Here is a 27,613-nt window from a genome sequence, read left to right as displayed (position 1 = left end):
GACGGTGATGTCAGTAGTCTACTGTAAGACGGTGATGTCAGTAGTCTGCTACAAGACGGTGATGTCAGTAGTTTGTTATTAGACGGTGATGTCAGTAATCTGCTACAAGACGGTGATGTCAGTAGTCTGCTACAAGACGGTGATGTCAGTAGTCTGCTACAAGACGGTGATGTCAGTAGTTTGTTATTAGACGGTGATGTCAGTAGTCTGCTATAAGACGGTGATGTCAGTAGTTTGTTATTAGACGGTGATGTCAGTAGTCTACTGCAGTTTAAGATGGTGATGTCAGTAGTCTACTGTAAGACAGTGATGTCAGTAGTCTGCTATAAGACAGTGATGTCAGTAGTCTGCTATAAGACGGTGATGTCAGTAGTCTGCTATAAGACGGTGATGTCAGTAGTCTACTGTAAGACAGTGATGTCAGTAGTCTGCTGTAAGACGGTGATGTCAGTAGTCTGCTGTAAGACGGTGATGTCAGTAGTCTGCTATAAGACGGTGATGTCAGTAGTCTGCTATAAGACAGTGATGTCAGTAGTCTGCTATAAGACAGTGATGTCAGTAGTCTAAGACGGTGATGTCAGTAGTCTATAAGACGGTGATGTCAGTAGTCTATAAGACGGTGATGTCAGTAGTCTATAAGACGGTGATGTCAGTAGTCTATAAGACGGTGATGTCAGTAGTCTATAAGACGGTGATGTCAGTAGTCTATAAGACGGTAATGTCAATAGTCTGCTATAAGACGGTGATGTCAGTAGTCTGCTATAAGACGGTGATGTCAGTAGTCTGCTATAAGACGGTGATGTCAGTAGTCTGCTATAAAACGGTGATGTCAGTAGTCTGCTATAAGACGGTGATGTCAGTAGTCTGCTATAAGACGGTGATGTCAGTAGTCTGCTATAAGACAGTGATGTCAGTAGTCTGCTATAAGACGGTGATGTCAGTAGTCTGCTATAAGACGGTGATGTCAGTAGTCTGCTATAAGACGGTGATGTCAGTAGTCTGCTATAAGACGGCGATGTCAGTAGTCTGCTATAAGACGGTGATGTCATTCTGCTATAAGACGGTGATGTCAGTAGTCTGCTGTCAGACGGCGATGTCAGTAGTCTGCTGTCAGACGGCGATGTCAGTAGTCTGCTGTCAGATGGCGATGTCAGTAGTCTGCTGTCAGACGGCGATGTCAGTAGTCTGCTGTCAGACGGCGATGTCAGTAGTCTGCTGTCAGACGGCGATGACAGTAGTCTGCTGTCAGACGGCGATGTCAGTAGTCTGCTGTCAGACGGCGATGTCAGTAGTCTGCTATAAGACGGCGATGTCAGTGGTCTGCTATAAGACGGCGATGTCAGTAGTCTGCTATAAGACGGCGATGTCAGTAGTCTGCTATAAGACGGCGATGTCAGTAGTCTGTTATTAGACGGTGATGTCAGTAGTCTGCTATAAGACGGCGATGTCAGTAGTCTGCTATAAGACGGCGATGTCAGTAGTCTGCTGTAAGACGGCGATGTCAGTAGTCTGCTGTAAGACGGCGATGTCAGTAGTCTGCTGTAAGACGGCGATGTCAGTAGTCTGCTGTAAGACGGCGATGTCAGTAGTCTGCTGTAAGACGGCGATGTCAGTAGTCTGCTGTAAGACGGCGATGTCAGTAGTCTGCTGTAAGACGGCGATGTCAGTAGTCTGCTATAAGACGGCGATGTCAGTAGTCTGCTATAAGACGGCGATGTCAGTAGTCTATTAGACGGCGATGTCAGTAGTCTGCTATAAGACGGCGATGTCAGTAGACTGCTATAAGACGGCGATGACAGTAGTCTGTAAGACGGCGATGTCAGTCTGCTGTAAGAAGGCGATGTCAGTAGTCTGCTGTCAGACGGCGATGTCAGTAGTCTGCTATAAGACGGCGATGTCAGTAGACTGCTATAAGACGGCGATGACAGTAGTCTGTAAGACGGCGATGTCAGTAGTCTGCTATAAGACGGCGATGTCAGTAGTCTGCTGTCAGACGGCGATGTCAGTAGTCTGCTGTAAGACGGCGATGTCAGTAGTCTACTGTAAGACGGCGATGTCAGTAGTCTACTGTAAGACGGCGATGTCAGTAGTCTGCTGTCAGACGGCGATGTCAGTAGTCTGCTGTCAGACGGTGATGTCAGTAGTCTGCTACAAGACGGCGATGTCAGTAGTCTGCTACAAGACGGCGATGTCAGTAGTCTGCTACAAGACGGCGATGTCAGTAGTCTGCTACAAGACGGCGATGTCAGTAGTCTGCTACAAGACGGCGATGTCAGTAGTCTGCTGTAAGACGGCGATGTCAGTAGTCTGCTGTAAGACGGCGATGTCAGTAGTCTGCTGTAAGACGGCGATGTCAGTAGTCTGCTGTAAGACGGCGATGTCAGTAGTCTGCTGTAAGACGGCGATGTCAGTAGTCTGCTGTAAGACGGCGATGTCAGTAGTCTGCTGTCAGACGGCGATGTCAGTAGTCTGCTGTCAGACGGCGATGTCAGTAGTCTGCTGTCAGACGGCGATGTCAGTAGTCTGCTGTCAGACGGCGATGTCAGTAGTCTGCTGTCAGACGGCGATGTCAGTAGTCTGCTGTCAGACGGCGATGTCAGTAGTCTGCTGTCAGACGGCGATGTCAGTAGTCTGCTGTCAGACGGCGATGTCAGTAGTCTGCTGTCAGACGGCGATGTCAGTAGTCTGCTGTCAGACGGCGATGTCAGTAGTCTGCTGTCAGACGGCGATGTCAGTAGTCTGCTGTCAGACGGCGATGTCAGTAGTCTGCTGTCAGACGGCGATGTCAGTAGTCTGCTGTCAGACGGCGATGTCAGTAGTCTGCTGTCAGACGGCGATGTCAGTAGTCTGCTGTAAGACGGCGATGTCAGTAGTCTGCTGTCAGACGGCGATGTCAGTAGTCTGCTGTCAGACGGCGATGTCAGTAGTCTGCTGTCAGACGGCGATGTCAGTAGTCTGCTGTCAGACGGCGATGTCAGTAGTCGGCTGTCAGACGGCGATGTCAGTAGTCGGCTGTCAGACGGCGATGTCAGTAGTCTGCTATAAGACGGCGATGTCAGTAGTCTGCTATAAGACGGCGATGTCAGTAGTCTGCTATAAGACGGCGATGTCAGTAGTCTGCTGTCAGGCGGCGATGTCAGTAGTCTGCTGTCAGGCGGCGATGTCAGTTGTCTGCTGTCAGGCGGCGATGTCAGTAGTCTGCTGTCAGGCGGCGATGTCAGTAGTCTGCTGTCAGGCGGCGATGTCAGTAGTCTGCTGTAAGGCGGCGATGTCAGTAGTCTGCTGTAAGACGGCGATGTCAGTAGTCTGCTGTCAGGCGGCGATGTCATTAGTCTGCTGTCAGGCGGCGATGTCAGTAGTCTGCTGTAAGACGGCGATGTCAGTAGTCTGCTGTAAGACGGCGATGTCAGTAGTCTGCTGTCAGGCGGCGATGTCATTAGTCTGCTGTCAGGCGGCGATTTCAGTAGTCTGCTGTCAGGCGGCGATGGGGGAAAAAAAGATCCGGCTGCAGATAGACATTTATGATCTTTATCACATTTGTTCTGGAGAATTTTCCTGAGCTTTTATGACGTCCATTAAAATCCACTGAGAACCCCTCAGTAACACACGGTTATGTTTAAGTTATTGCACTGTTCATGTAGCCTGGTTTTGACCAGCTAATATCCTTTACCACCGATCAAGCAACATTATGGACTAAACGTTCAAATCCTGCTGCTACAGGAATATGTTGCTGCGAGAATACTGGTCAAATTAAGATTCATACATCTGTAATTATCATCAGTTCATTTCTTCTTGGTAACAAAACACTTCTCTATTGTTTTGGTAAATAAATAAAAAGCTCTCTTTTACCTTTCCTAAATGGACATGTTATATTTGATAGTATAATGTGTCAATACTCTGGCCATATTAATCCACAGTCAGATGAAGGTGTGGTCAGTGGTTTGTCCTCTCTTCACTCCTCCTTAATCCACAGTCAGATGAAGGTGTGGTCAGTGGTTTGTCCTCTCTTCACTCCTCCTTATTCCACAGTCAGATGAAGGTGTGGTCAGTGGTTTGTCCTCTCTTCACTCCTCCTTAATCCACAGTCAGATGAAGGTGTGGTCAGTGGTTTGTCCTCTCTTCACTCCTCCTTATTCCACAGTCAGATGAAGGTGTGGTCAGTGGTGTGTCCTCTCTTCACTCCTCCTTAATCCACAGTTAGATGAAGGTGTGGTCAGTGGTGTGTCCTCTCTTCACTCCTCCATTTTAATCCACAGTCAGATGAAGGTGTGGTTAGTGGTTTGTCCTCTCTTCACTCCTCCTTATTCCACAGTCAGATGAAGGTGTGGTTAGTGGTTTGTCCTCTCTTCACTCCTCCTTATTCCACAGTCAGATGAAGGTGTGGTCAGTGGTTTGTCCTCTCTTCACTCCTCCTTATTCCACAGTCAGATGAAGGTGTAGTCAGTGGTTTGTCCTCTCTTCACTCCTCCATTTTAATCCACAGTCAGATGAAGGTGTGGTTAGTGGTTTGTCCTCTCTTCACTCCTCCTTAATCCACAGTCAGATGAAGGTGTGGTCAGTGGTGTGTCCTCTCTTCACTCCTCCTTAATCCACAGTCAGATGAAGGTGTGGTCAGTGGTTTGTCCTCTCTTCACTCCATTTTAATCCACAGTCAGATGAAGGTGTGGTCAGTGGTTTGTCCTCTCTTCACTCCTCATTATTCCACAGTCAGATGAAGGTGTGGTCAGTGGTGTGTCCTCTCTTCACTCCTCCTTATTCCACAGTCAGATGAAGGTGTGGTTAGTGGTTTGTCCTCTCTTCACTCCTCCTTATTCCACAGTCAGATGAAGGTGTGGTCAGTGGTTTGTCCTCTCTTCACTCCTCCTTATTCCACAGTCAGATGAAGGTGTGGTCAGTGGTTTGTCCTCTCTTCACTCCTCCATTTTAATCCACAGTCAGATGAAGGTGTGGTTAGTGGTTTGTCCTCTCTTCACTCCTCCTTAATCGACAGTCAGATGAAGGTGTGGTCAGTGGTGTGTCCTCTCTTCACTCCTCCTTAATCCACAGTCAGATGAAGGTGTGGTCAGTGGTTTGTCCTCTCTTCACTCCTCCTTAATCCACAGTCAGATGAAGGTGTGGTCAGTGGTTTGTCCTCTCTTCACTCCTCCTTATTCCACAGTCAGATGAAGGTGTGGTCAGTGGTGTGTCCTCTCTTCACTCCTCCTTATTCCACAGTCAGATGAAGGTGTGGTCAGTGGTTTGTCCTCTCTTCACTCCTCCATTTTAATCCACAGTCAGATGAAGGTGTGGTCAGTGGTTTGTCATCTCTTCACTCCTCCTTATTCCACAGTCAGATGAAGGTGTGGTCAGTGGTTTGTCCTCTCTTCACTCCTCCATTTTAATCCACAGTCAGATGAAGGTGTGGTCAGTGGTTTGTCCTCTCTTCACTCCATTTGATTCCACAGTCAGATTAAGGTGTGGTCAGTGGTTTGTCCTCTCTTCACTCCTCCTTAATCCACAGTCAGATGAAGGTGTGGTCAGTGGTTTGTTCTCTCTTCACTCCTCCTTAATCCACAGTCAGATGAAGGTGTGGTCAGTGGTTTGTCCTCTCTTCACTCCATTTGATTCCACAGTCAGATTAAGGTGTGGTCAGTGGTTTGTCCTCTCTTCACTCCTCCTTATTCCACAGTCAGATGAAGGTGTGGTCAGTGGTTTGTTCTCTCTTCACTCCTCCTTAATCCACAGTCAGATGAAGGTGTGGTCAGTGGTTTGTCATTTCTTCACTCCTCCACTTTAAAAGGCCCTAATGGTGATTGAAGTTCGTGTCTCACTTCAACGCTCTGAATCTGGGAATCATCTCAATTGAATCCCACTTCCTCTGACTGCAGCCCCCCCCCCCTGCTTATGCTTACATTGCCAAAGCAAGTGAAATAGACAGGAGGTAAACAAGTGAAATAGACAGGAGGTAAACAAGTGAAATAGACAGGCAGTAAACAAGTGAAATAGACAGGCAGTAAACAAGTGAAATAGACAGGCAGTAAACAAGTGAAATAGACAGGAAGTAGACAAGTGAAATAGACAGGCAGTAAACAAGTGAAATAGACAGGAGGTAGACAAGTGAAATAGACAGGAGGTAAACAAGTGAAATAGACAGGAGGTAAACAAGTGAAATAGACAGGAGGTAAACAAGTGAAATAGACAGGAGGTAAACAAGTGAAATAGACAGGAGGTAAACAAGTGAAATAGACAGGAGGTAAACAAGTGAAATAGACAGGAAGTAAACAAGGGGAAAAAAATAAGGGAAATAATCCATCAGAAATGAGAGAAACAAAAACTCAAGTTTTAATATAAACTATCTTTCTCTCATTCTGGCTGCCCACCTACCTCTTTCTGACTAGTCCTCTCTGGCCTCACAGTAGGCCTCCACTCTGGCCTCCACTCTGGCCTCACAGTAGGCCTCCACTCTGGCCTCACAGTAGGCCTCCACTCTGGCTTCACAGTGGGCCTCCTCTCCTCTCTGGCCTCACAGTGGGCCTCTCCTCTCTGGTCCTCACAGTGGACCTCCTCTCCTCTCTGGTCCTCACAGTGGACCTCCTCTCCTCTCTGGTCCTCACCGTGGACCTCCTCTCCTCTCTGGTCCTCACAGTGGACCTCCTCTCCTCTCTGGCTTCACAGTGGGCCTCCTCTCCTCTCTGGTCCTCACAGTGGACCTCCTCTCCTCTCTGGTCCTCACAGTGGACCTCCTCTCCTCTCTGGTCCTCACTGTGGACCTCCTCTCCTCTCTGGCCTCACAGTAGGCCTCCTCTCCTCTCTGGCCTCACAGTGGGCCTCCTCTCCTCTCTGGCCTCACAGTGGGCCTCCTCTCCTCTCTGGTCCTCACCGTGGACCTCCTCTCCTCTCTGGCCTCACAGTGGGCCTCCTCTCTGGTCCTCACCGTGGGCCTCCTCTCCTCTCTGGTCCTCACCGTGGGCCTCCTCTCCTCTCTGGTCCTCACCGCGGGCCTCCTCTCCTCTCTGGTCCTCACCGCGGGCCTCCTCTCCTCTCTGGTCCTCACCGCGGGCCTCCTCTCATAACAGCTGCCCGGCCAGTGAGTGGAGCAGGGCTTATGTCAGTTCCCCCCTGAGTCGCATCCAGCCTTTTGACCCGCTGTTCTGTAGCGCTGAAAGGCACGGGGAATTGGAATACGCTGACGACTTAACAAAAAGCTGCCGAGCACCAGAGGACTGAGTCCTGGCTGGCTGAACTGGAGAATTCTGATCTACCCACACGCACGGACGGACAGAGAGGAGTTTCTTACCCGAGCACCAGAGGACTGAGTCCTGGCTGGCTGAACTGGAGAATTCTGATCTACCCACACGCACGGACGGACAGAGAGGAGTTTCTTACCCGAGCACCAGAGGACTGAGTCCTGGCTGGCTGAACTGGAGAATTCTGATCTACCCACACGCACGGACGGACAGAGAGGAGTTTCTTACCCGAGCACCAGAGGACTGGGGCCTGGCTGGCTGACCTGGAGAATTCTGATCTACCCACACGCACGGACGGACAGAGAGGAGTTTCTTGCCCGAGCACCTGCACCTTTGCCTTCCCACTTGTCAAGTGCCCTTTTGGGTGGGGGTTTATACAGTACCAGTCAACAGTTTTAGAAAACCTCCTCATTCATGGGCTTTTCTTCATTTGGACTATTTTTAACATTGTAGAATAATAATGGTGACATCAACACTATGAAATAACACATGGAATAATGTAATAACCAAAAAAGTGTTTCAACAAATCAGAATATATTAGATTTTCTTGAAAGTAGGCACCCTTTGCCTTGATGACAGCTTTGCACACTCTTGGCATTCTCTCAACCAGCTTCATGTGGTAGTCATCTGGAGTGCATTTCAATTAACAGGTGTGCCTTGTTAAAAGTTAATTTGTGGAATTTATTTCCTTCTTAATGCATTTGAGCCAATCAGTTTTATGACAAGGTATGGGTGGTATACAGAAGATAGCCCTATTTAAGTCCAAGTCCATATTATGGCAAGAACAGCTCAAATAAGCAAAGAGAAACGACAGTCCATCATTACTTTAAGACATGAAGGTCAGTCAATATAGAACATTAAGGACTTTTTTTCAAGTGCAGTCGCAAAAACCATCAAGCACAATGACGAAACTGGCTCTCATGAGGAGTTGCCTCTGCTGCAGAGGATAAGTTCATTAGAGTTACCAGCCTCAGAAATTGCAGGCCAAATAAATGCTTCACAGAGTTCAAGTAACAGACACATCTCAACATCAACTGTTCAGTGGAGACTGCGTGAATCAGGCCTTCGTGGTCGAATTGCTGCAAAGAAACCACTACTAAATGACACCAATAAGAAGAAGATACTTGCTTGGTCCAAGAAACACGAGCAATGGACATTAGACCGGTGGAAATTGGTCCTTTGCTCTGGATGAGTCCAAATTTGAGATTTTTGGTTCCAACCATCGTGTCTTTGTGAGACGCAGAGTAGGTGAATGGATGATCTCTGCATGTGTGGTTCCCACTGTGAAGCATGGAGGAGGTGGTATGGGGGTGCTTTGCTGGTGACACTGTATGTGATTTATTTAGAATTCAAGGCACACTTAACCAGCATGGCAACCACAGCATTCTGCCAATACGCCACTCCCACTTAGCCCAAACCAAATGGGATATCATTTGTTTTTCAACACAACAATGACCCAACACACCTCCAGGCTGTTTAAGGGCTATTTGACCAAGAAGGAAAGTGATGGAGTGCTGCATCAGATAACCTGGCCTCCACAATCACCTGACCTCAACCCAATTGAGATGGTTTGGGATAAGTTGGACCACAGAGTGAAGGAAAAGCAGCCAACAAGTACTCAGCGTATGTTGGAACTCCTTCAAGACTATTGGAAAAGCATTCCAGGTGAAGCTGGTTGAGAGAAAGCCAAGTGTGTGCAAAGCTGTCATCAAGGCAAAGGGGGGCTACTTTGAAGAATCTCAAATATTACATTTTGATTTGTTTAACACTTTCTTGGTTACTTCATGATTCCATATGTGTTATTTCATAGTTTTGATGTCTTCAAAAATGTAAGTAATCGTACAAATAAAAACATTTTAATGAGACGGTGTCTACACTTTTAACTGGTACGGTGTGTGTGTGAGTGTATAAATACATACACAGTTTTTGTCATTGTTGTTCTGAACCCACTGCCCCCATGTCATAGTGAAGTCTTCACGTTCACCCCCTCCCCAAACATGTATGTGATGTGGTCACCAGTGAAGTGTGTGTAGCTAGTTACCTCATTTAAATATCAACTGCCCCACCAGCCTCGGCATAATATTTGATGGGAACACTTGATTTTACATCGTCAATATTGGGTCTGGTTGCCTACTGCATCAGAGAGAGGCAGAACGGAGAGATGAGCGGTTTCGTCAATGACCCTCCAACTCAACGCCATCCCTAATTCAGGTGGGGGTGTTGAACATATGTGTCAGGGCAGCAGCAACACAGTCTAGACTTAGAGAGAGACACCGTGGCTGAGAGAGGGAGAGACCGTGGCTGAGAGAGAGGGAGAGACCGTGGCTGAGAGAGAGGGAGAGACCGTGGCTGAGAGAGAGGGAGAGACCGTGGCTGAGAGAGAGGGAGAGACCGTGGCTGAGAGAGAGGGAGAGACCGTGGCTGAGAGAGAGGGAGAGACCGTGGCTGAGAGAGAGGGAGAGACCGTGGCTGAGAGAGAGGGAGAGACCGTGGCTGAGAGAGAGGGAGAGACCGTGGCTGAGAGAGGGGGAGAGACCGTGGCTGAGAGAGGGGGAGAGACCGTGGCTGAGAGAGGGGGAGAGACCGTGGCTGAGAGAGGGGGAGAGACCGTGGCTGAGAGAGGGGGAGAGACCGTGGCTGAGAGAGGGGGAGAATGGGCCCGGGACTCAGAATCATAATTTGGCATAAGCAGGATTTAGCGCTGAATGAAATGGGGGGTGATGGGGGGTTAAAGTTCTTTGTGGAGATTTCAATGTGATATCAGGTTCTGAGCCTGACGACACTGATGAGGGAGGTAACCACCACATATTTGAACACCCCTCCTTGTACACTGGCCCTATTTATAAATAATGGAAACAGTCCTGAACAAAAAGAGGAAGGAGTTAGTGCATCTCTGTCGAGCGTTAGGCCTGCACAGGCTTAATGATAGAGTCAGAGGGGACTCTTTTTAGGTCGGTTCACTTACTGCTCAGCTCTTGGGACAAGTGTAGTCGATTATGTCATCACTGACGTGGACCCCCCCCCCCCCCCCCCTCCATTAGCCACCACAGTCAGATCAACGTGTTTCTGAACAAATTAACCAGCAGTAAGGATTTTTTTTAAATTTATTTTTATTTAACTATCCATTAAATAGTACAAACTGAACCAATCGTACAGATGGGCTCCAAACATATTTATTATGGATCCCCATTGGCTGCTGCCAAGGCAAAACCTACTCTTCCTGAGGTCTGGCTAAATGAAGGCAGTTGCAACAGAATTTCACTGAAACATTAAACTCCAAATGAAATGATGAACTCTGTTCAGGTCTTCAATAACTTCCCGAAACCATTTTAAAGGAGGTATCCATTCGGCTAACAGAGACATTAATTGTATTTTCCAAATAGCAACATTTGAAAGCAAATCTGAGAGAACCAAAGAAATGCAAAACAAGAAAACAGAAAGTTTCTAAATAAATAAAATGCTTTGATGACGAATGTAAAACAATTGGAAAACACCTGAGACGAACGTCAAGTGAAAAACATAAACAGCAAAATAACCCAGAGCTACGATATGAATACTTAGAAACTCAAACAGTAGAAACGTACACTGAAACGCAATAAATATATATTTTTTTTAACCAATAAGACGACTGATGAAATTCTAAACGCAATTGACCGAAATCAGTTCTGCCTCCTCTCCTCTCTGGCCTCACAGTAGGCCTCCACTCTGCGACGTGTGGAATTATTTAAGCACAACAAAGCCACAAGAATTAGCCATACAAGATTTGAGGAATTTATATGAACCTATTTTGATTATATATGTAAAAAAAATATTCCATTTAAAGAAGTCTCACAACATAGAAATTCAAGAAACATGTAACATCATTGAATCAGTCATTTAAAAAAACAACCAACATCCATGACATTACCCAGTTTTTTTTTATTTTTATTTTACCTTTATTTAACCAGGCAAGTCAGTTAAGAACAAATTCTTATTTTCAATGACGGCCTGGGAACAGTGGGTTAACTGCCTGTTCAGGGGCAGAACGACAGATTTGTACCTTGTCAGCTCGGGGGTTTGAACTCGCAACCTTCCGGTTACTAGTCCAACGCTCTAACCACTAGGCTACCCTGCCGCCCCGTAACCCAACCCAGTAACCCAACAACAACTACAGTACACTGGGCAACAATATAAACGCAACATGCAACAATTACAAAGATTTTTACTGAGTTTACAGTTCATTTTAAGAAATCAGTCAATTGAAATTAATTCAATTAGGCCCTAATCTATGGATTTCACATGACTGGGCCGGGGCCTAGGAGGGCATAGGTCCACCCACTGGAGAGCCATGCCCAGCCAATCAGAATGAGACCCCCCCCCCTCCCCCTACGGTGAGGGCAGAGTGGAGGCCACTGTGCCAACCCCCCCGTCACTGTGCCCCCGTCACTGTGCCACCCCCCCCCCCCCGTCACTGTTCTCCCGTCACTGTGCCACCCCCCCCCCCCGTTGTGTGTTCTGTCCCTGCTACAACGTGTTCATTAGGACACGCCTAACTGAAACGCGTTCACTAGGACACGCCTAACTGAAACGCGTTCACTAGGACACGCCTAACTGAAACGCGTTCACTAGGACACGCCTAACTGAAACGCGTTCACTAGGACACGCCTAACTGAAACGCGTTCACTAGGACACGCCTAACTGAAACGCGTTCACTAGGACACGCCTAACTGAAACGCGTTCACTAGGACACGCCTAACTGAAACGCGTTCACTAGGACACGCCTAACTAAAACGCGTTCATTAGGACACGCCTAACTGAAACGCGTTCACTAGGACACGCCTAACTGAAACGCGTTCACTAGGACACGCCTAACTGAAACGCGTTCACTAGGACACGCCTAACTGAAACGCGTTCACTAGGACACGCCTAACTGAAACGCGTTCACTAGGACACGCCTAACTGAAACGCGTTCACTAGGACACGCCTAACTGAAACGCGCTCACTAGGACACGCCTAACTGAAACGCGTTCACTAGGACACGCCTAACTGAAACGCGTTCACTAGGACACGCCTAACTGAAACGCGTTCATTAGGACACGCCTAACTGAAACGCGTTCATTAGGACACGCCTAACTGAAACGCGTTCATTAGGACACGCCTAACTGAAACGCGTTCTTTAGGACACGCCTAACTGAAACGCGTTCTTTAGGACACGCCTAACTAAAACGCGTTCACTAGGACACGCCTAACTGAAACGCGTTCATTAGGACACGCCTAACTGAAACGCGTTCACTAGGACACGCCTAACTAAAACGCGTTCACTAGGACACGCCTAACTGAAACGCGTTCACTAGGACACGCCTAACTAAAACGCGTTCATTAGGACACGCCTAACTGAAACGCGTTCATTAGGACACGCCTAACTGAAACGCGTTCATTAGGACACGCCTAACTGAAACGCGTTCTTTAGGACACGCCTAACTGAAACGCGTTCTTTAGGACACGCCTAACTGAAACGCGTTCATTAGGACACGCCTAACTGAAACGCGTTCATTAGGACACGCCTAACTGAAACGCGTTCTTTAGGACACGCCTAACTGAAACGCGTTCACTAGGACACGCCTAACTGAAACGCGTTCACTAGGACACGCCTAACTGAAACGCGTTCACTAGGACACTCCTAACTGAAACGCGTTCACTAGGACACGCCTAACTGAAACGCGTTCACTAGGACACGCCTAACTGAAACGCGTTCACTAGGACACGCCTAACTGAAACGCGTTCACTAGGACACGCCTAACTGAAACGCGTTCATTAGGACACGCCTAACTGAAACGCGTTCATTAGGACACGCCTAACTGAAACGCGTTCATTAGGACACGCCTAACTGAAACGCGTTCACTAGGACACGCCTAACTGAAACGCGTTCACTAGGACACGCCTAACTAAAACGCGTTCACTAGGACACGCCTAACTGAAACGCGTTCATTAGGACACGCCTAACTGAAACGCGTTCACTAGGACACGCCTAACTGAAACGCGTTCACTAGGACACGCCTAACTGAAACGCGTTCACTAGGACACGCCTAACTAAAACGCGTTCATTAGGACACGCCTAACTGAAACGCGTTCATTAGGACACGCCTAACTGAAACGCGTTCATTAGGACACGCCTAACTGAAACGCGTTCTTTAGGACACGCCTAACTGAAACGCGTTCATTAGGACACGCCTAACTGAAACGCGTTCATTAGGACACGCCTAACTGAAACGCGTTCTTTAGGACACGCCTAACTGAAACGCGTTCTTTAGGACACGCCTAACTGAAACGCGTTCTTTAGGACACGCCTAACTGAAACGCGTTCATTAGGACACGCCTAGCTGAAACGTGTTCTTTAGGACACGCCTAACTGAAACGTGTTAGAAGTTGGATGCAACCCTACATTGTACATGTTCAGGTAGTACCTTTCCCAGTTCAGACGGGATTTCTACTGTTTGTGCCTAGTGAACAGAGGCGCTTGTCTCTGATCTGCTAACAAGTGCTGAGAAGGAGGGGGAAAGGGATGAGCAGAGAGATGGAGAAGAGGAAAGGGAGGAGCAGAGAGATGGAGAGGAGGAGGAGGAGGGGGAAAGGGAGGAGCAGAGATGGAGAGGAGGAGGAGGAGGGGGAAAGGGAGGAGCAGAGATGGAGAGGAGGAGGTGGAAAGGGAGGAGCAGAGATGGAGAGGAGGAGGAGGAGGGGGAAAGGGAGGAGCAGAGATGAAGAGGAGAAGGAGGAGGGGGAAAGGGAGGAGCAGAGAGATGGAGAGGAGGAAAGGGAGGAGCAGAAAGATGGAGAGGAGGAGGGGGAAAGGGAGAAGCAGAGAGATGGAGGGGAGGAGGAGGAGGGGGAAATGGAGGAGCAGAGAGATGGAGAGGAGGAAAGGGAGGAGCAGAGAGGAGGAGGAGGGGGGAAAGGGAGGAGCAGAGAGATGAAGAGGAGGAGGAGGAGGAGGAGGGGGAAAGGGAGAAGCAGAGAGATGGAGGGGAGGAGGAGGAGGGTAAATGGAGGATCAGAGAGATGAGGAGGGGGAAAGGGAGGAGCAGAGAGATGAAGGGGCGGAGGAGGGGGAAAGGGAGGAGCAGAGAGATGAAGGGGAGGAGGAGAGGAGGAGGAAAGGGAGGAGCAGAGAGATGAAGAGGAGGAGGAGGAGAGGAGGGGCATTTAGCTTCATTAATTAGCGCTAGCAGAGATTAGCTCGTTCTCACCTTTAAGCACCATTGATTCACTGTCCTGATCGTAATGAAAAGCGTATTTTAAGGTAAATCCAGGATAAGGGTTAAATGAACCGGCAGAATAAAAGTAGGTGTAATGATAAAGAGGTTAATGAAGGGACTGTAATGTTGCTTCCATCCCCAATAAGGCCTGATGAGATACTTAACCAAGGGACACAAAGGAACCAGGGGAAATTAGTGACATTAATTGTAGCAGGAAGGAGGTTAGTGGGTTTTGTGTCTGTCTGAATTCCTTAGTTTCTGACTGTGTCACCCAGAACGATCGTGGTAGTATGGCTCAATGGACTTCTCCACATTTTACATCCGTGCAAATTATGATGAGGATATTTTTCTCAAATGAAAATAGTTTTCAGTTGAAAATGTTTTCCTTCTTCAATCTATTAACATCAACCATCCAATCAAACGTTATTTATCACATTTCTATCTAAACATAATGTGTGTGTTATTTATTTTGTCTACCCATTGGAGAATGTGGCCTTCTCTGAATCTAAAATGAATAAATGAAGTTGAAGCTAACAGGCTAAAAATGGTTGTTGGACAGTCTTCTTGACTTGATGTGTGTTGTTTATTTGTGTTTGTACAGCGGGAACCTCCGCTGACCCCGCCGTGCCGTCCCCACCCCTTCCTGATACCCTTCCTGTGGAAACACAGCTCCCCACTGCCGAAGAGATGGAAGTCACGGACGATGACATCATAGCAGGTAGGAAAACACCTGGACAAACACACTGCCTTGTAGACTGTTGTCTACAGGACTCCTAGCTCTTACCTGGACACACAACACTACCTTGTAGACTGTTGTCTACAGGACTCCAAGCTCTTACCTGGACACACACACTACCTCGTAGACTGTTGTCTACAGGACTCCAAGCTCTTACCTGGACACGCACACTACCTGGACACGCACACTACCTTGTAGACTGTTGTCTACAGGACTCCAAGCTCTTACCTGGACACACACACTACCTTGTAGACTGTTGTCTACAGGACTCCAAGCTCTTACCTGGACACACACACTACCTTGTAGACTGTTGTCTACAGGACTCCAAGCTCTTACCTGGACACTACCTCGTAGACTGTTGTCTACAGGACTCCTAGCTCTTACCTGGACACACAACACTACCTTGTAGACTGTTGTCTACAGGACTCCTAGCTCTTACCTGGACACGCACATTACCTTGTAGACTGTTGCATGGTAGCAGCATGGTAGTAACCCAACATGGTATCAACCCAACATGGTATCAACCCAACATGGTAGTAACCCAACATGGTATCAACCCAACATGGTATCAACCCAACATGGTGGCAACACAACATGGTGGCAACCCAACATGGTGGTAACACAACATGGTATCAACCCAACATGGTATCAACCCAACATGGTATCAACCCAACATGGTGGCAACCCAACATGGTATCAACCCAACATGGTATCAACCCAACATGGTATCAACCCAACATGGTATCAACCCAACATGGTGGCAACCCAACATTATTGGGCACAGACAACAGCACAAAGGACAAGGTAGAGACAACAATACATCACACAAAGCAGCCACAACTGTCATGATTGAGTCTTTGAATGAAGAGGTTGAGATGAAACTGTCCAGTTTGAGTGTCTGTTGCAGCTCATTCCAGTCGCTAGCTGCAGTGAACTGAAAAGAGCAGCGACCCAGGGATGTGTGTGCTTTGGGGACCTTTAACAGAATGTGACTGGCAGAACGGGTGTTGTATGTGGAGGATGAGGGCTCCAGTAGATATCTCAGATAGGGGGGAGTGAGGCCTAAGAGGGTTTTTATAAATAAGCATCAACCGGTGGGTCTTGCGACGGGTATACAGAGATGACCAGTTTACAGAGGAGTATGGAGTGCAGTGATGTGTCCTATAAGGAGCATGTCCAGTTGTTAGTATCTTGCATGGCCATTGGCCTGTCAAGAAGCACATGGGATTTCCATGACTATACTCTAATTACTGAGTTAGAGTAACACAGTTCACACTGTTGAGTTATGATAGGTCGGTAGTGTTGAGTAACAGTGTTGTGATAGGCCGGTGGCGTTGCGTTGGGCCGGTGGCGTTGTGATAGGCCGGTGGCGTTGTGATAGGCCGGTGGCGTTGCGTTGTGATGGGCCGGTGGCGTTGCGTTGTGATGGGCCGGTGGCGTTGAGTCACAGAGAGTTGTGATAGGCCGGTTGCGTTGTGATGGGCCGGTGGTGTTGCGTTGTGATGGGCCGGTGGCGTTGCGTTGTGATGGGCCGGTTGCGTTGTGATGGGCCGGTGGCGTTGAGTCACAGAGAGTTGTGATAGGCCGGTTGCGTTGTGATGGGCCGGTGGTGTTGCGTTGTGATGGGCCGGTGGCGTTGCGTTGTGATGGGCCGGTGGCGTTGCGTTGTGATGGGCCGGTTGCGTTGTGATGGGCCGGTGGCGTTGAGTCACAGAGAGTTGTGATAGGCCGGTTGCGTTGTGATGGGCCGGTGGTGTTGCGTTGTGATGGGCCGGTGGCATGGGGTTGTGATGGGCCGGTGGCGTTGTGATGGGCCGGTAGCGTTGAGTCACAGTGTTGTGATAGGCCGGTGGCGTTGAGTCACAGAGAGTTGTGATAGGCTGGTAGTGTGTTCAGTGTTGGTGTTATATGACAGTTACTGGACTGCCTATCCTGACAGTCTCAGACCCGTAGGCCTCTGGTCAACTTTATAGAGTAGGACGAGAGGGGGGAGTCCAGCAGATAGCCTAGCCACGCTGAGAGGGGAGTCCAGCAGATAGCCTAGCCACGCTGAGAGGGGAGTCCAGCAGATAGCCTAGCCACGCTGAGAGGGGAGTCCAGCAGATAGCCTAGCCACGCTGAGAGGGGAGTCCAGCAGATAGCCTAGCCACGCTGAGAGGGGAGTCCAGCAGATAGCCTAGCCACGCTCTCTGTTTTACACACGGGTCAGTTTATAGAGGTCCTGGGAGTAATTAGTTGTGGACCAGCCCCTTGTCACTTCATTACCCTGTGGAGTTTCAGTTGGACTGAACACAGTCAAGCTGCCAGGCGTGGACTAATGTGAGAAATGTGTTAGCTCACTAGGGGTGGGCTCCCGAGTGGCACAGCGGTCTAAGGTACTGCATCTACAGTCTACAGTGGTTCGATTCCAGGCTGTATTACATCCAATTGGGAGTCCCGTGGCCCAGCGTCCTTCCGGGGTCGGCCGTCATTGTTCTTAACTGACTTGCCTAGTTAAATTAAAATAATATAGGCTACTCTACCCCCCCCCCCCCCATAAATAATCCCCCCAGACCACCATACTGCTACAGAACCAGACAGTAGCAGGAGGAACCTCTCTTTTCACTGTCTGGCAAATGTGTGTCTCTCTGGTTTACTTTGAGTGTGGAAATCTGAAATGCTTTCCTGGCACCATTCAGGCTAACTGGCAATACTCTGTTCTGTTGTTGAAATATGATCAGAGTTTTCCTATTCATGACTTAGATTCTTGCGGTTGTGTGTGGATGTGATTTTTCAGTGTGGAACTGAACCATGTTTTACCGTGTGTGTGTGTGTGTGTGTGTGTGTGTGTTGCTGTAACAAAGCCATTCCCAGTAAATAGATAGTGTGGATATTGTCTCACAGTGTCACGAACTCTACCAGGTTGCCCTGTTTCTCAATGTACTCAGTTTGTTCTGTAAATAAGTAATGTGTGACTTTAGCTTTAAAGATCTGGGATTTGGCTTGATATTGAAATGCCATCAAGGCTGTTAACTGTTGTGAAACTGACTAAATGTTTTATTTTAAGTGCTGAGAGGGAGAGGAGAGGGAGAGGGAGAGGAGAGGGAGATCTACAATAGCTTGCAAGCCCGTCTCTGTTTTAGTAATCCGGCTAACAGATGTAATACCGCCGTAAGAAATGGACAAACACTTTGTCAATATGTGAAAAATGAGAGCTGAAAAATGATAAATTGTCAAGCATGTCTGGGGGGTATTGACTGGTCTGCAGCAAGCCGACCCGCCAGCTCGGCCCGGCCTGAGAGCGTATTTTTGTTCTCAATAACGTCGAGCCGTGCAGTGATTGCTTACAATGCTATGCTCGCTTACTGATTAACTCCCTTTGTGCATTGTTAACACCCGGCTGTAACAACAGACTCAACTTACAGAAATTCCATAAAAAAATTGTTTTGAGGTCGATTGCTGGGGCCTCGCGGTGATCTGATTGCTGGGACCTCGCGGTGATCTGATTGCTGGGACCTCTCGGTCATCTGATTGCTGGGACCTCTCGGTGATCTGATTGCTGGGACCTCTCGGTGATCTGATTGCTGGGACCTCTCGGTCATCTGATTGCTGGGACTTCTCGGTGATCTGATTGCTGGGACCTCTCGGTGATCTGATTGCTGGGGCCTCTCGGGGATCTGATTGCTGGGGCCTCTCGGGGATCTGATTGCTGGGGCCTCTCGGGGATCTGATTGCTGTGGCCTCTCGGGGATCTGATTGCTGTGGCCTATCGGGGATCTGATTGCCTGGGCCTCTCGGTGATCTGATTGCTGGGGCCTCTCAGTGATCTGATTGCTGGGGCCTCTCGGTGATCTGATTGCTGGGACCTTGCGGTGATCTGATTGCTGGGACCTCGCAGTGAGGTCTGGCTGCCTGTCTGGTCCCCCCTGGCTGCCTGTCTGGTCCCCCCTGGCTGCCTGTCTGGTCCCCCCTGGCTGCCTGTCTGGTCCCCCCTGGCTGCCTGTCTGGTCCTCCCTGTCTGGTCCTCCCTGTCTGGTCCCCCCTGTCTGCCTGTCTGTTCGCCCATGCCTGCCTGTCTGTTCGCCCCTGCCTGCCTGTCTGGTCGCCCCTGCCTGCCTGTCTGGTCGCCCCTGCCTGCCTGTCTGGTCGCCCCTGCCTGCCTGTCTGGTCGCCCCTGCCTGCCTGCCTGCCTGTCTGGTCGCCCCTGCCTGCCTGTCTGCCTGTCTGGTCGCCCCTGCCTGCCTGTCTGGTCGCCCCAGCCTGTCTGTCTGGTCGCCCCAGCCTGTCTGTCTGGTCGCCCCAGCCTGTCTGTCTGGTCGCCCCAGCCTGTCTGTCTGGTCGCCCCAGCCTGTCTGTCTGGTCGCCCCAGCCTGTCTGTCTGGTCGCCCCAGCCTGTCTGTCTGGTCGCCCCAGCCTGTCTGTCTGGTCGCCCCAGCCTGTCTGGTCTTTTGAGACATCTGTCTGAGGGATTTGAGTGTCACATCCATTCCTCTTCTCTCCTTTCTCCTCCCTTCTCCTCTTCTCTCCTCTTCTCCTCTCTTCTCTTCTCCTCTCTTCTCCTCTCTTCTCCTCTCTTCTCCTCTCTTCTCCTCTCTTCTCCTCTCTTCTCCTCTTCTCTCCTCTTCTCTCCTCCCTTCTCCTCTTCACTCTTATCATCTCCCTTCTCCTCTCCCTTCTCATCTCTCTCTGTCATCTCCTCTGAGGGCAGCTGTGGAGCTCGTTTCTCCTTCACATCTGACGAGGAAAAGAGAAAGCAGAGAGAAGGGCAGTGTGTGTGTGTGTGTGTGTGAGAAAGAGAGAGGTAAAGGCCATCAGCTTAGACTCTGACTGCAAAGCCTCCCGCGCCTCTCCTCGCACCTCCTCTGCGCCCCACCCCACCCCCCACTCTCCCCTGTGCTTCCCCGTGTCTCGCTGTGTCTCCCCACTACTCTCCACGTCTCCTCCTCTTTCATCTCTAATCCGTAAAGCCTCACACGTTTATTTCTCCTCCTCTCATTCCCACACTCCTCAGCCTGCCCCTTCAAACTGAACCAACTCCCTCTTCCTCCCTCCCTGCTGTCCACATCAGATTAACTCTCAGCTGATGCGTGTTCTCTTTATCACCACCACGTTGTTCTTCAGTAGAATACGCTGGTATTCCAAATAAGACCTACTTGTGACTTTACGACCGTTCTCATACTCTCTAGTACTGTGGTTCCCAACCTTTTTTTGGCTACTGCAGCACCAACTGAATTTTTCTCTACCCGGAGTCCCCCCTCATGAGACTTCTCAAGTACCCCCCCCAGGGATCTGAGTACCCCCCCCCCCAGGGATCCGAGTACCTCCTCATGAGACTTCTCGAGTATCCCCTCATGAGACTTCTCGAGTACCCCCCCAGGGATCTGAGTACCCCCCCCCCAGGGATCCGAGTCCCCCCTCATGAGACTTCTCAAGTACCCCCCCAGGGATCTGAGTACCCCCCCCCAGGGATCCGAGTACCTCCTCATGAGACTTCTCGAGTATCCCCTCATGAGACTTCTCGAGTACCCCCCCCAGGGATCCGACCTAGCCTGTCAGACCAGGTTCCTCTCCTAGCCTGTCACATTAGACCAGGTTCCTCTCCTAGCCTGTCACATTAGACCAGGTTCCTCTCCTAGCCTGTCACATTAGACCAGGTTCCTCTCCTAGCCTGTCACATTAGACCAGGTTCCTCTCCTAGCCTGTCACATTAGACCAGGTTCCTCTCCTAGCCTGTCACATTAGACCAGGTTCCTCTCCCTCTCCTAGCCTGTCACATTAGACCAGGTTCCTCTCCCTCTCCAAGCCTGTCACATTAGACCAGGTTCCTCTCCAAGCCTGTCACATTAGACCAGGTTCCTCTCCCTCTCCAAGCCTGTCACATTAGACCAGGTTCCTCTCCCTCTCCTAGCCTGTCACATTAGACCAGGTTCCCCTCCCTCTCCTAGCCTGTCACATTAGACCAGGTTCCTCTCCCTCTCCAAGCCTGTCACATTAGACCAGGTTCCTCTCCCTCTCCTAGCCTGTCACATTAGACCAGGTTCCTCTCCCTCTCCTAGCCTGTCACATTAGACCAGGTTCCTCTCCCTCTCCTAGCCTGTCACATTAGACCAGGTTCCTCTCCCTCTCCTAGCCTGTCACATTAGACCAGGTTCCTCTCCCTCTCCTAGCCTGTCACATTAGATCAGGTTCCTCTCCCTCTCCTAGCCTGTCACATTAGATCAGGTTCCTCTCCCTCTCCTAGCCTGTCACATTAGACCAGGTTCCTCTCCCTCTCCTAGCCTGTCACATTAGACCAGGTTCCTCTCCCTCTCCTAGCCTGTCACATTAGACCAGGTTCCTCTCCAAGCCTGTCACATTAGACCAGGTTCCTCTCCTAGCCTGTCACATTAGACCAGGTTCCTCTCCCTCTCTTTATCTGTAGGTGTCAGTTGATAAAGGATAGAGGACTGTCAAATCAGACTGGGGTCCTTTCTGCATCAGCCGGCCAGAGAGGGTTAGAGGTCAACCTGCCATCACCTCTGATGTCATTAAGGACTCATGATTGGTTTAGCTGAAATGCTACCCTCTCCCTCTAATCTAATAGAAAGCCCTGATAGGAGAAGCTCAGGGAGGTCATTTAGTGCAATTTATCCTGAATGGATGATCTTCCTGCTGAAGATGACAGTCCAGTACACATGGACATATAGATGCATAGCTACATCACATACAAACGCTTGATAGTGTATTACTTATTGTTCAGAACAGTATGCTTTTATTGTGCTGCATAGATTATATCCTATAATTCAACACTTTTGTTTGTTTGGCATTTCTAAATTGTGTCAATGTCTGAGTATTCTGATCAATGACTCCTCATGTAATCTATACACAGGGAATAAGGATGGGAGGAGGGTTCTCAGGGGATAGACTGAGGAGAGGAAGAGGAGGGTTCTCAAGGGATAGACTCAGGAGAGGAAGAGGAGGGTTCTCAAGGGATAGGCTGAGGAGAGGAAGAGGAGGGTTCTCAAGGGATAGACTGAGGAGAGGAAGAGGAGGGTTCTCAGGGGATAGACTGAGGAGAGGAAGAGGGTTCTCAGGGGATAGGCTGAGGAGAGGAAGAGGAGGGTTCTCAGGGGATAGACTGAGGAGAGGAAGAGGAGGGTTCTCAGGGGATAGACTGAGGAGAGGAAGAGGAGGGTTCTCAGGGGATAGACTGAGGAGAGGAAGAGGGTTCTCAGGGGATAGACTGAGGAGAGGAAGAGGAGGGTTCTCAGGGGATAGACTGAGGAGAGGAAGAGGAGGGTTCTCAAGGGATAGACTGAGGAGAGGAGGGTTCTCAGGGGATAGACTGAGGAGAGGAAGAGGAAGGTTCTCAGGGGATAGACTGAGGAGAAGAAGAGGAGGGTTCACAGTTCTTGGTGTCCTTGGTCCCTGTGCCTTTGTCTCTGAGAGCTGTGACATCACAGTTCAGAGTTCATCGCCCTTGCCACACCCTGTCCACTCCGCCCCTCCCCCTTTAGCAACCCCTCCCTCCCCTCACCCCTTTTTTTTCTCTTGCGGCTCTTTCTCCATCTTCTCTCCTCCATCCATATCCCCCTTTCTCTCCATCTTCTCTCCTCCATCCATATCCCCCTTTCTCTATCTTCTCTCTTCACTCGGAGGCAGAGAGGGGGAGGGGGGGGGGCAGAGGAGAGGGCGGGGAGGAGAGGATGCCAGAGGAGAGGGCGGGGAGGAGAGGAGGCCAGAGGAGAGGGCGGGGAGGAGAGGAGGCCAGAGGAGAGGGCGGGGAGGAGAGGAGGCCAGAGGAGAGGGCGGGGAGGAGAGGAGGCCAGAGGAGAGGGCGGGGAGGAGAGGAGGCCAGAGGAGAGGGCGGGAAGGAGAGGAGGCCAGAGGAGAGGGCGGGAAGGAGAGGAGGCCAGAGGAGAGGGCGGGAAGGAGAGGAGGCCAGAGGAGAGGGCGGGGAGGAGAGGGGGGGAGGAGGCCAGAGGAGAGGAGGCCAGAGGAGAGGAGGCCAGAGGAGAGGAGGCCAGAGGAGAGGAGGCCAGAGGAGAGGAGGCCAGAGGAGAGGGGGGGGGGAGAGGAGAGAAGGGAGGGAGGGGGGGGGGGGCAGAGGAGAGGGGGGCGGGGGAGGCAGAGGAGAGGAGAAGGGAGGGGGGGGGGGGGGAGGAGGTAGGAGGCCAGAGGAGAGGAGAGGAGAAGAGGCAGTTGTCTGAACACATGGAGTCTGAAACCGAGCTTTTGGTTTATATTCATCTATTGGTGTTTGTCCCTCCTTTCCATTTGGCTCGAAGTGTTTATCTGGTTTTGAAACCTGCAGCTCTCATCATCCCTCTTCTTCCACCTATCCTCTTCTATTTCTTCCCTCCCTCTTTCTTTCTCTCTCTCCTTTCTCTCCTCACTGTAATTGCACTCAGATCACCAGGTTAAAGGTCACAGTGGACAGTGGAGCAATCTTCAGGGAGGAGAGGAGAGAGGGGGAGGAGTAGATCAAGCTGAAGAGATGCATAACCCTGGGGGAGGGAGCGAGAGGTAGAGGGGAGAGGGGGGCCAATCTTGGAGAGAGAGTGAAAAAGAGGGAAAGAGAGAAAAAAGATGGACGGCGGGATAGAGGGGCCAATCTGTCAGAGAGCTGTCTCTGTGAGCGGTCACGTGGAGGGTTCACCTCTGACCTCTGACTGGCCACACGCTCTGTCTTCCCTAAGCCCTGCCCCTCCGGTCTTGCCCGATGTTCTTCTCCCCTCTCCAGAGTGGTTAACTGCAACCCCCATGCTGAGCATTCAGACTCTCTCCCTCACTCCCTCCCTCCATGTTGAGATGTTAACCCCGCTGTCATTACACAAAGAGGACAGAGGAGAGGACAGAGGAGAGGACAGAGGAGAGGACAGAGGAGAGGACAGAGGAGAGGACAGAGGAGAGGACAGGACAGAGGAGAGGACAGGACAGAGGAGAGGACAGGACCGAGGAGAGGAGAGGACAGAGGAGAGGAGAGGACAGAGGAGAGGAGAGGACAGAGGAGAGGAGAGGACACAGGAGAGGAGAGGACACAGGAGAGGAGAGGAGAGGACAGGACACAGGAGAGGAGAGGACACAGGAGTGGACAGGACAGAGGACAGGACAACCACCACAACGCTGTAACATGATCTGACCCCCTGTCTTCAGCAGGGCTGATGCTAGCTGTCTGTCTGTCTGTCTGCGCAGTTATTTCAGTGACTGTGTTTATTACTAAAGGTTTATATAATAGATAAACCTTTTATTTATCCAGGCAAGTTCATTCAGAACAAATTGTCATTTACAATGATGTCCTGGCAAGTGGTGTGATGACATCCTTTAGTCAACCAGCCCCTCATCCTGTCCACCTGTTCCGGGTTGTCCATTGGGGATCCTTGTGTATCAGTCATATACTGTAGGGATGGAGAGGAGACCCTGCCCTGTGGGGAGGGGAGAGGAGAACCTGCCCCGTGGGGAGGGGAGAGGAGAACCTGCCCCGTGGGGAGGGGAGAGGAGAACCTGCCCCGTGGGGAGGGGAGAGGAGAACCTGCCCCGTGGGGAGGGGAGAGGAGAACCTGCCCCGTGGGGGGAGGAGAGGAGAACCTGCCCCGTGGGGGGAGGAGAGAGGAGAACCTGCCCCGTGGGGGGAGGAGAGAGGAGAACCTGCCCCGTGGGGGGAGGAGAGAGGAGAACCTGCCCCGTGGGGGGAGGAGAGAGGAGAACCTGCCCCGTGGGGGGAGGGGAGAGGAGAACCTGCCCCGTGGGGGGAGGGGAGAGGAGAACCTGCCCCGTGGGGGGAGGGGAGAGGAGAACATGCCCTGTGGGGAGGGGAGGGATTTCCTGTTCCACTCCTCCAGCTGTGAGGGGGTGAACATCCCAGAGGATGACTGGTCTTTCTCTTCCCCTCTCTCCCCCCCACCTGTCCCACGGTTGGATGGGCTGGCCAGTGACACGTGGGGGGGGGGGGTGATGTGTTCTGGGAGGAGGTGTGTGTGTGTGTGTGTGTTGCTCTGTCCGAACCCCAGCAGGGTTTATGGGTGTGCGTCACTAAGACAAAGAGTTGTCCTTGGGGACCTGGGCTCGTCCTGTAAATCCCTGAGTTAATAAAAGACCAGAATAAAAGGGAAATATACCCCCCTTTCATCTCACACACTCACCTTGACTGTCTGCTCTGAGGCTGTGTCACTCTGTGTTGACAAGGCCAATGCCAGACCAACCCCACCCTCTGTGAAGGTGCTCAGAGTATTCTGTAGACAATGGAATTAGGAAGAAGATATTAGAGGTGACCACGGACAATTAGATTTACAACACTAGTATTACTATGTGTTTATATAAATAAGTATATAAAGTGATTGCCTTTCATACAGTAACAGGTCTGAGTGGTGACACACTACAGCAGGGGAGAATGCTCCTTATCTCTATTCTCCTCTCTCGCTCTCTCTCTCTCTCTCTCTCTCTCTCCTCTTCTCTCATATTCTCTCCTCTCCTATTCTCGCTCTCCTCTCCTATTCTCGCTCTCCTATTCTCGCTCTCCTCTCCTATTCTCGCTCTCCTATTCTCGCTCTCCTATTCTCGCTCTCCTCTCCTATTCTCACTCTCCTATTCTCGCTCTCCTCTCCTATTCTCGTTCTCCTCTCCTATTCTCGCTCTCCTATTCTCGCTCTCCTATTCTCGCTCTCCTATTCTCGCTCTCCTATTCTCGCTCTCCTATTCTCGCTCTGCTCTCCTATCCTCTCTTCCCTCTCATCTGTCATATCTCTCCTCTCTCTCGCTCTCCTCTCTCTCTCTCTCCTCTCTGTAGCATATGTCTATATTAGTACTGCTGTTGAGACTAGAGCAGGTTAACACTGATTAGGAGATATTACATGTGTTCTATGAAATAATCTGTCAATTAACATGACTGTTATGAATTTATATGGGTTCTCCTATCTTCTGTCTCTAGTGACAGGTGTATGAGTTCTCCTACCTTATATATTCTGTCTCTAGTGACAGGTGACCTTTGTATGAGTTCTCCTATCTTCTGTCTCTAGTGACAGGTGACCTTCGTATCTTCTGTCTCTAGTGACAGGTGACCTTTGTATCTTCTGTCTCTAGTGACAGGTGACCTTTGTATCTTCTGTCTCTAGTGACAGGTGACCTTTGTATCTTCTGTCTCTAGTGACAGGTGACCTTTGTATCTTATGTCTCTAGTGACAGGTGACCTTTGTATGAGCTCCTATCTTCTGTCTCTAGTGACAGGTGACCTTTGTATGAGTTCTCCTATCTTCTGTCTCTAGTGACAGGTGACCTTTGTATGAGTTCTTCTGTCTCTAGTGACAGGTGACCTTTGTATCTTCTGTCTCTAGTGACAGGTGACCTTTTTGTTACTGCAGGTGTCTTAGAGAACAGCTGTGATCTCACCTCTGTATTTTACTCCTGGGATCTGTTTATGATGAGGTGTGGACGTTCCACGCTGCAGGTAGGATACAAAACCTCTCCGAGAACTGAGCTAATGTTGTGAATTGTAGTGGACCATAGTGGAGGAGTGGTCTGTAGTGTAGTGGTCTGTAGTGTAGTGTAGTGTAGTGGTCTGTAGTGGAGTGGTCTGTAGTGTAGTGGAGTGGTCTGTAGTGTAGTGGAGTGGTCTGTAGTGTAGTGGAGTGGTCTGTAGTGTAGTGGTCTGTAGTGCAGTGGTCTGTAGTGTAGTGGTCTGTAGTGTAGTGTAGTCTCCCTCCTCCTCCATCACCTCCCCCCTCCATCCTCCTAATCCATTCAGTACCCCCTCCCTCCTCCTCCATCACCTCCCTCCTCCTCTTCCTCCTCCCCCCTCCATACTCCTAATCCATTCAGTACCTCCCTCCTCCTCCATCACCTCCCTCCTCCATCACCTCCCTCCTCCTCCATCACCTCCCCCCTCCATCCTCCTAATCCATTCAGTACCTCCTCCCTCCTCCTCCATCACCTCCCTCCTCCTCCATCCTAATCCATTCAGTACCTCCTCCTCCATCACCTCCCTCCTCCTCCTCCATCACCTCCCCCCTCCATACTCCTAATCCATTCAGTACCTCCCTCCTCCTCCATCACCTCCCTCCTCCTCCATCACCTCCCCCCTCCATCCTCCTAATCCATTCAGTACCTCCTCCCTCTCTCACCTCCTCCTGGGCAGCCAGGTGACCACAGCATGGTCATGGTTCTTTTGTGTTGAGATACCTTTCAACTTCTCTCTCTCTCTCTCCCTTCCACCCCTCCACTGGCAGTGTGTGTGTGTCGGTGTGTGTGATTGTGTAGAGCGTGCAGGTAGAGGAGCAACCAGGGCAGGTACCAGGCCTACTTCCTCCAGCTAATCCATTTCACAGCAGCGTATCCGGCTTTGCCCTGCTGCGCACCAGAAAGACTCACCGTGGCATACACACACACACATACACACATACACACACACATACACACATACACACATACACACACACACACACACACACACACACACACACACA

General features: G+C 50.2%; 1 protein-coding gene across 4 annotated transcripts in view; it reads left to right on the top strand.

Moving 5' to 3' along the window:
• The window catches only part of wdr7 (WD repeat domain 7), a 314,307-nt gene that overhangs the window by 123,855 nt on the left and 162,839 nt on the right, over positions 1 to 27,613 (top strand). For all 4 annotated transcript variants that reach the window (XM_036976656.2, XM_036976659.2, XM_036976658.2 and 1 more), the window contains one exon: positions 15,063 to 15,179. In XM_036976656.2, coding sequence (XP_036832551.2) covers positions 15,063 to 15,179 — 117 coding nt within the window. The remainder of the gene's footprint in view (positions 1 to 15,062; positions 15,180 to 27,613) is intronic.

This window comes from Oncorhynchus mykiss, chromosome 5 (assembly GCF_057628025.1).
Source record: "Oncorhynchus mykiss isolate SJ-2025 chromosome 5, ASM5762802v1, whole genome shotgun sequence".
Classification (NCBI taxonomy): Eukaryota; Metazoa; Chordata; class Actinopteri; order Salmoniformes; family Salmonidae; genus Oncorhynchus; species Oncorhynchus mykiss.
This window is presented reverse-complemented; position numbering and strand designations above follow the sequence as displayed.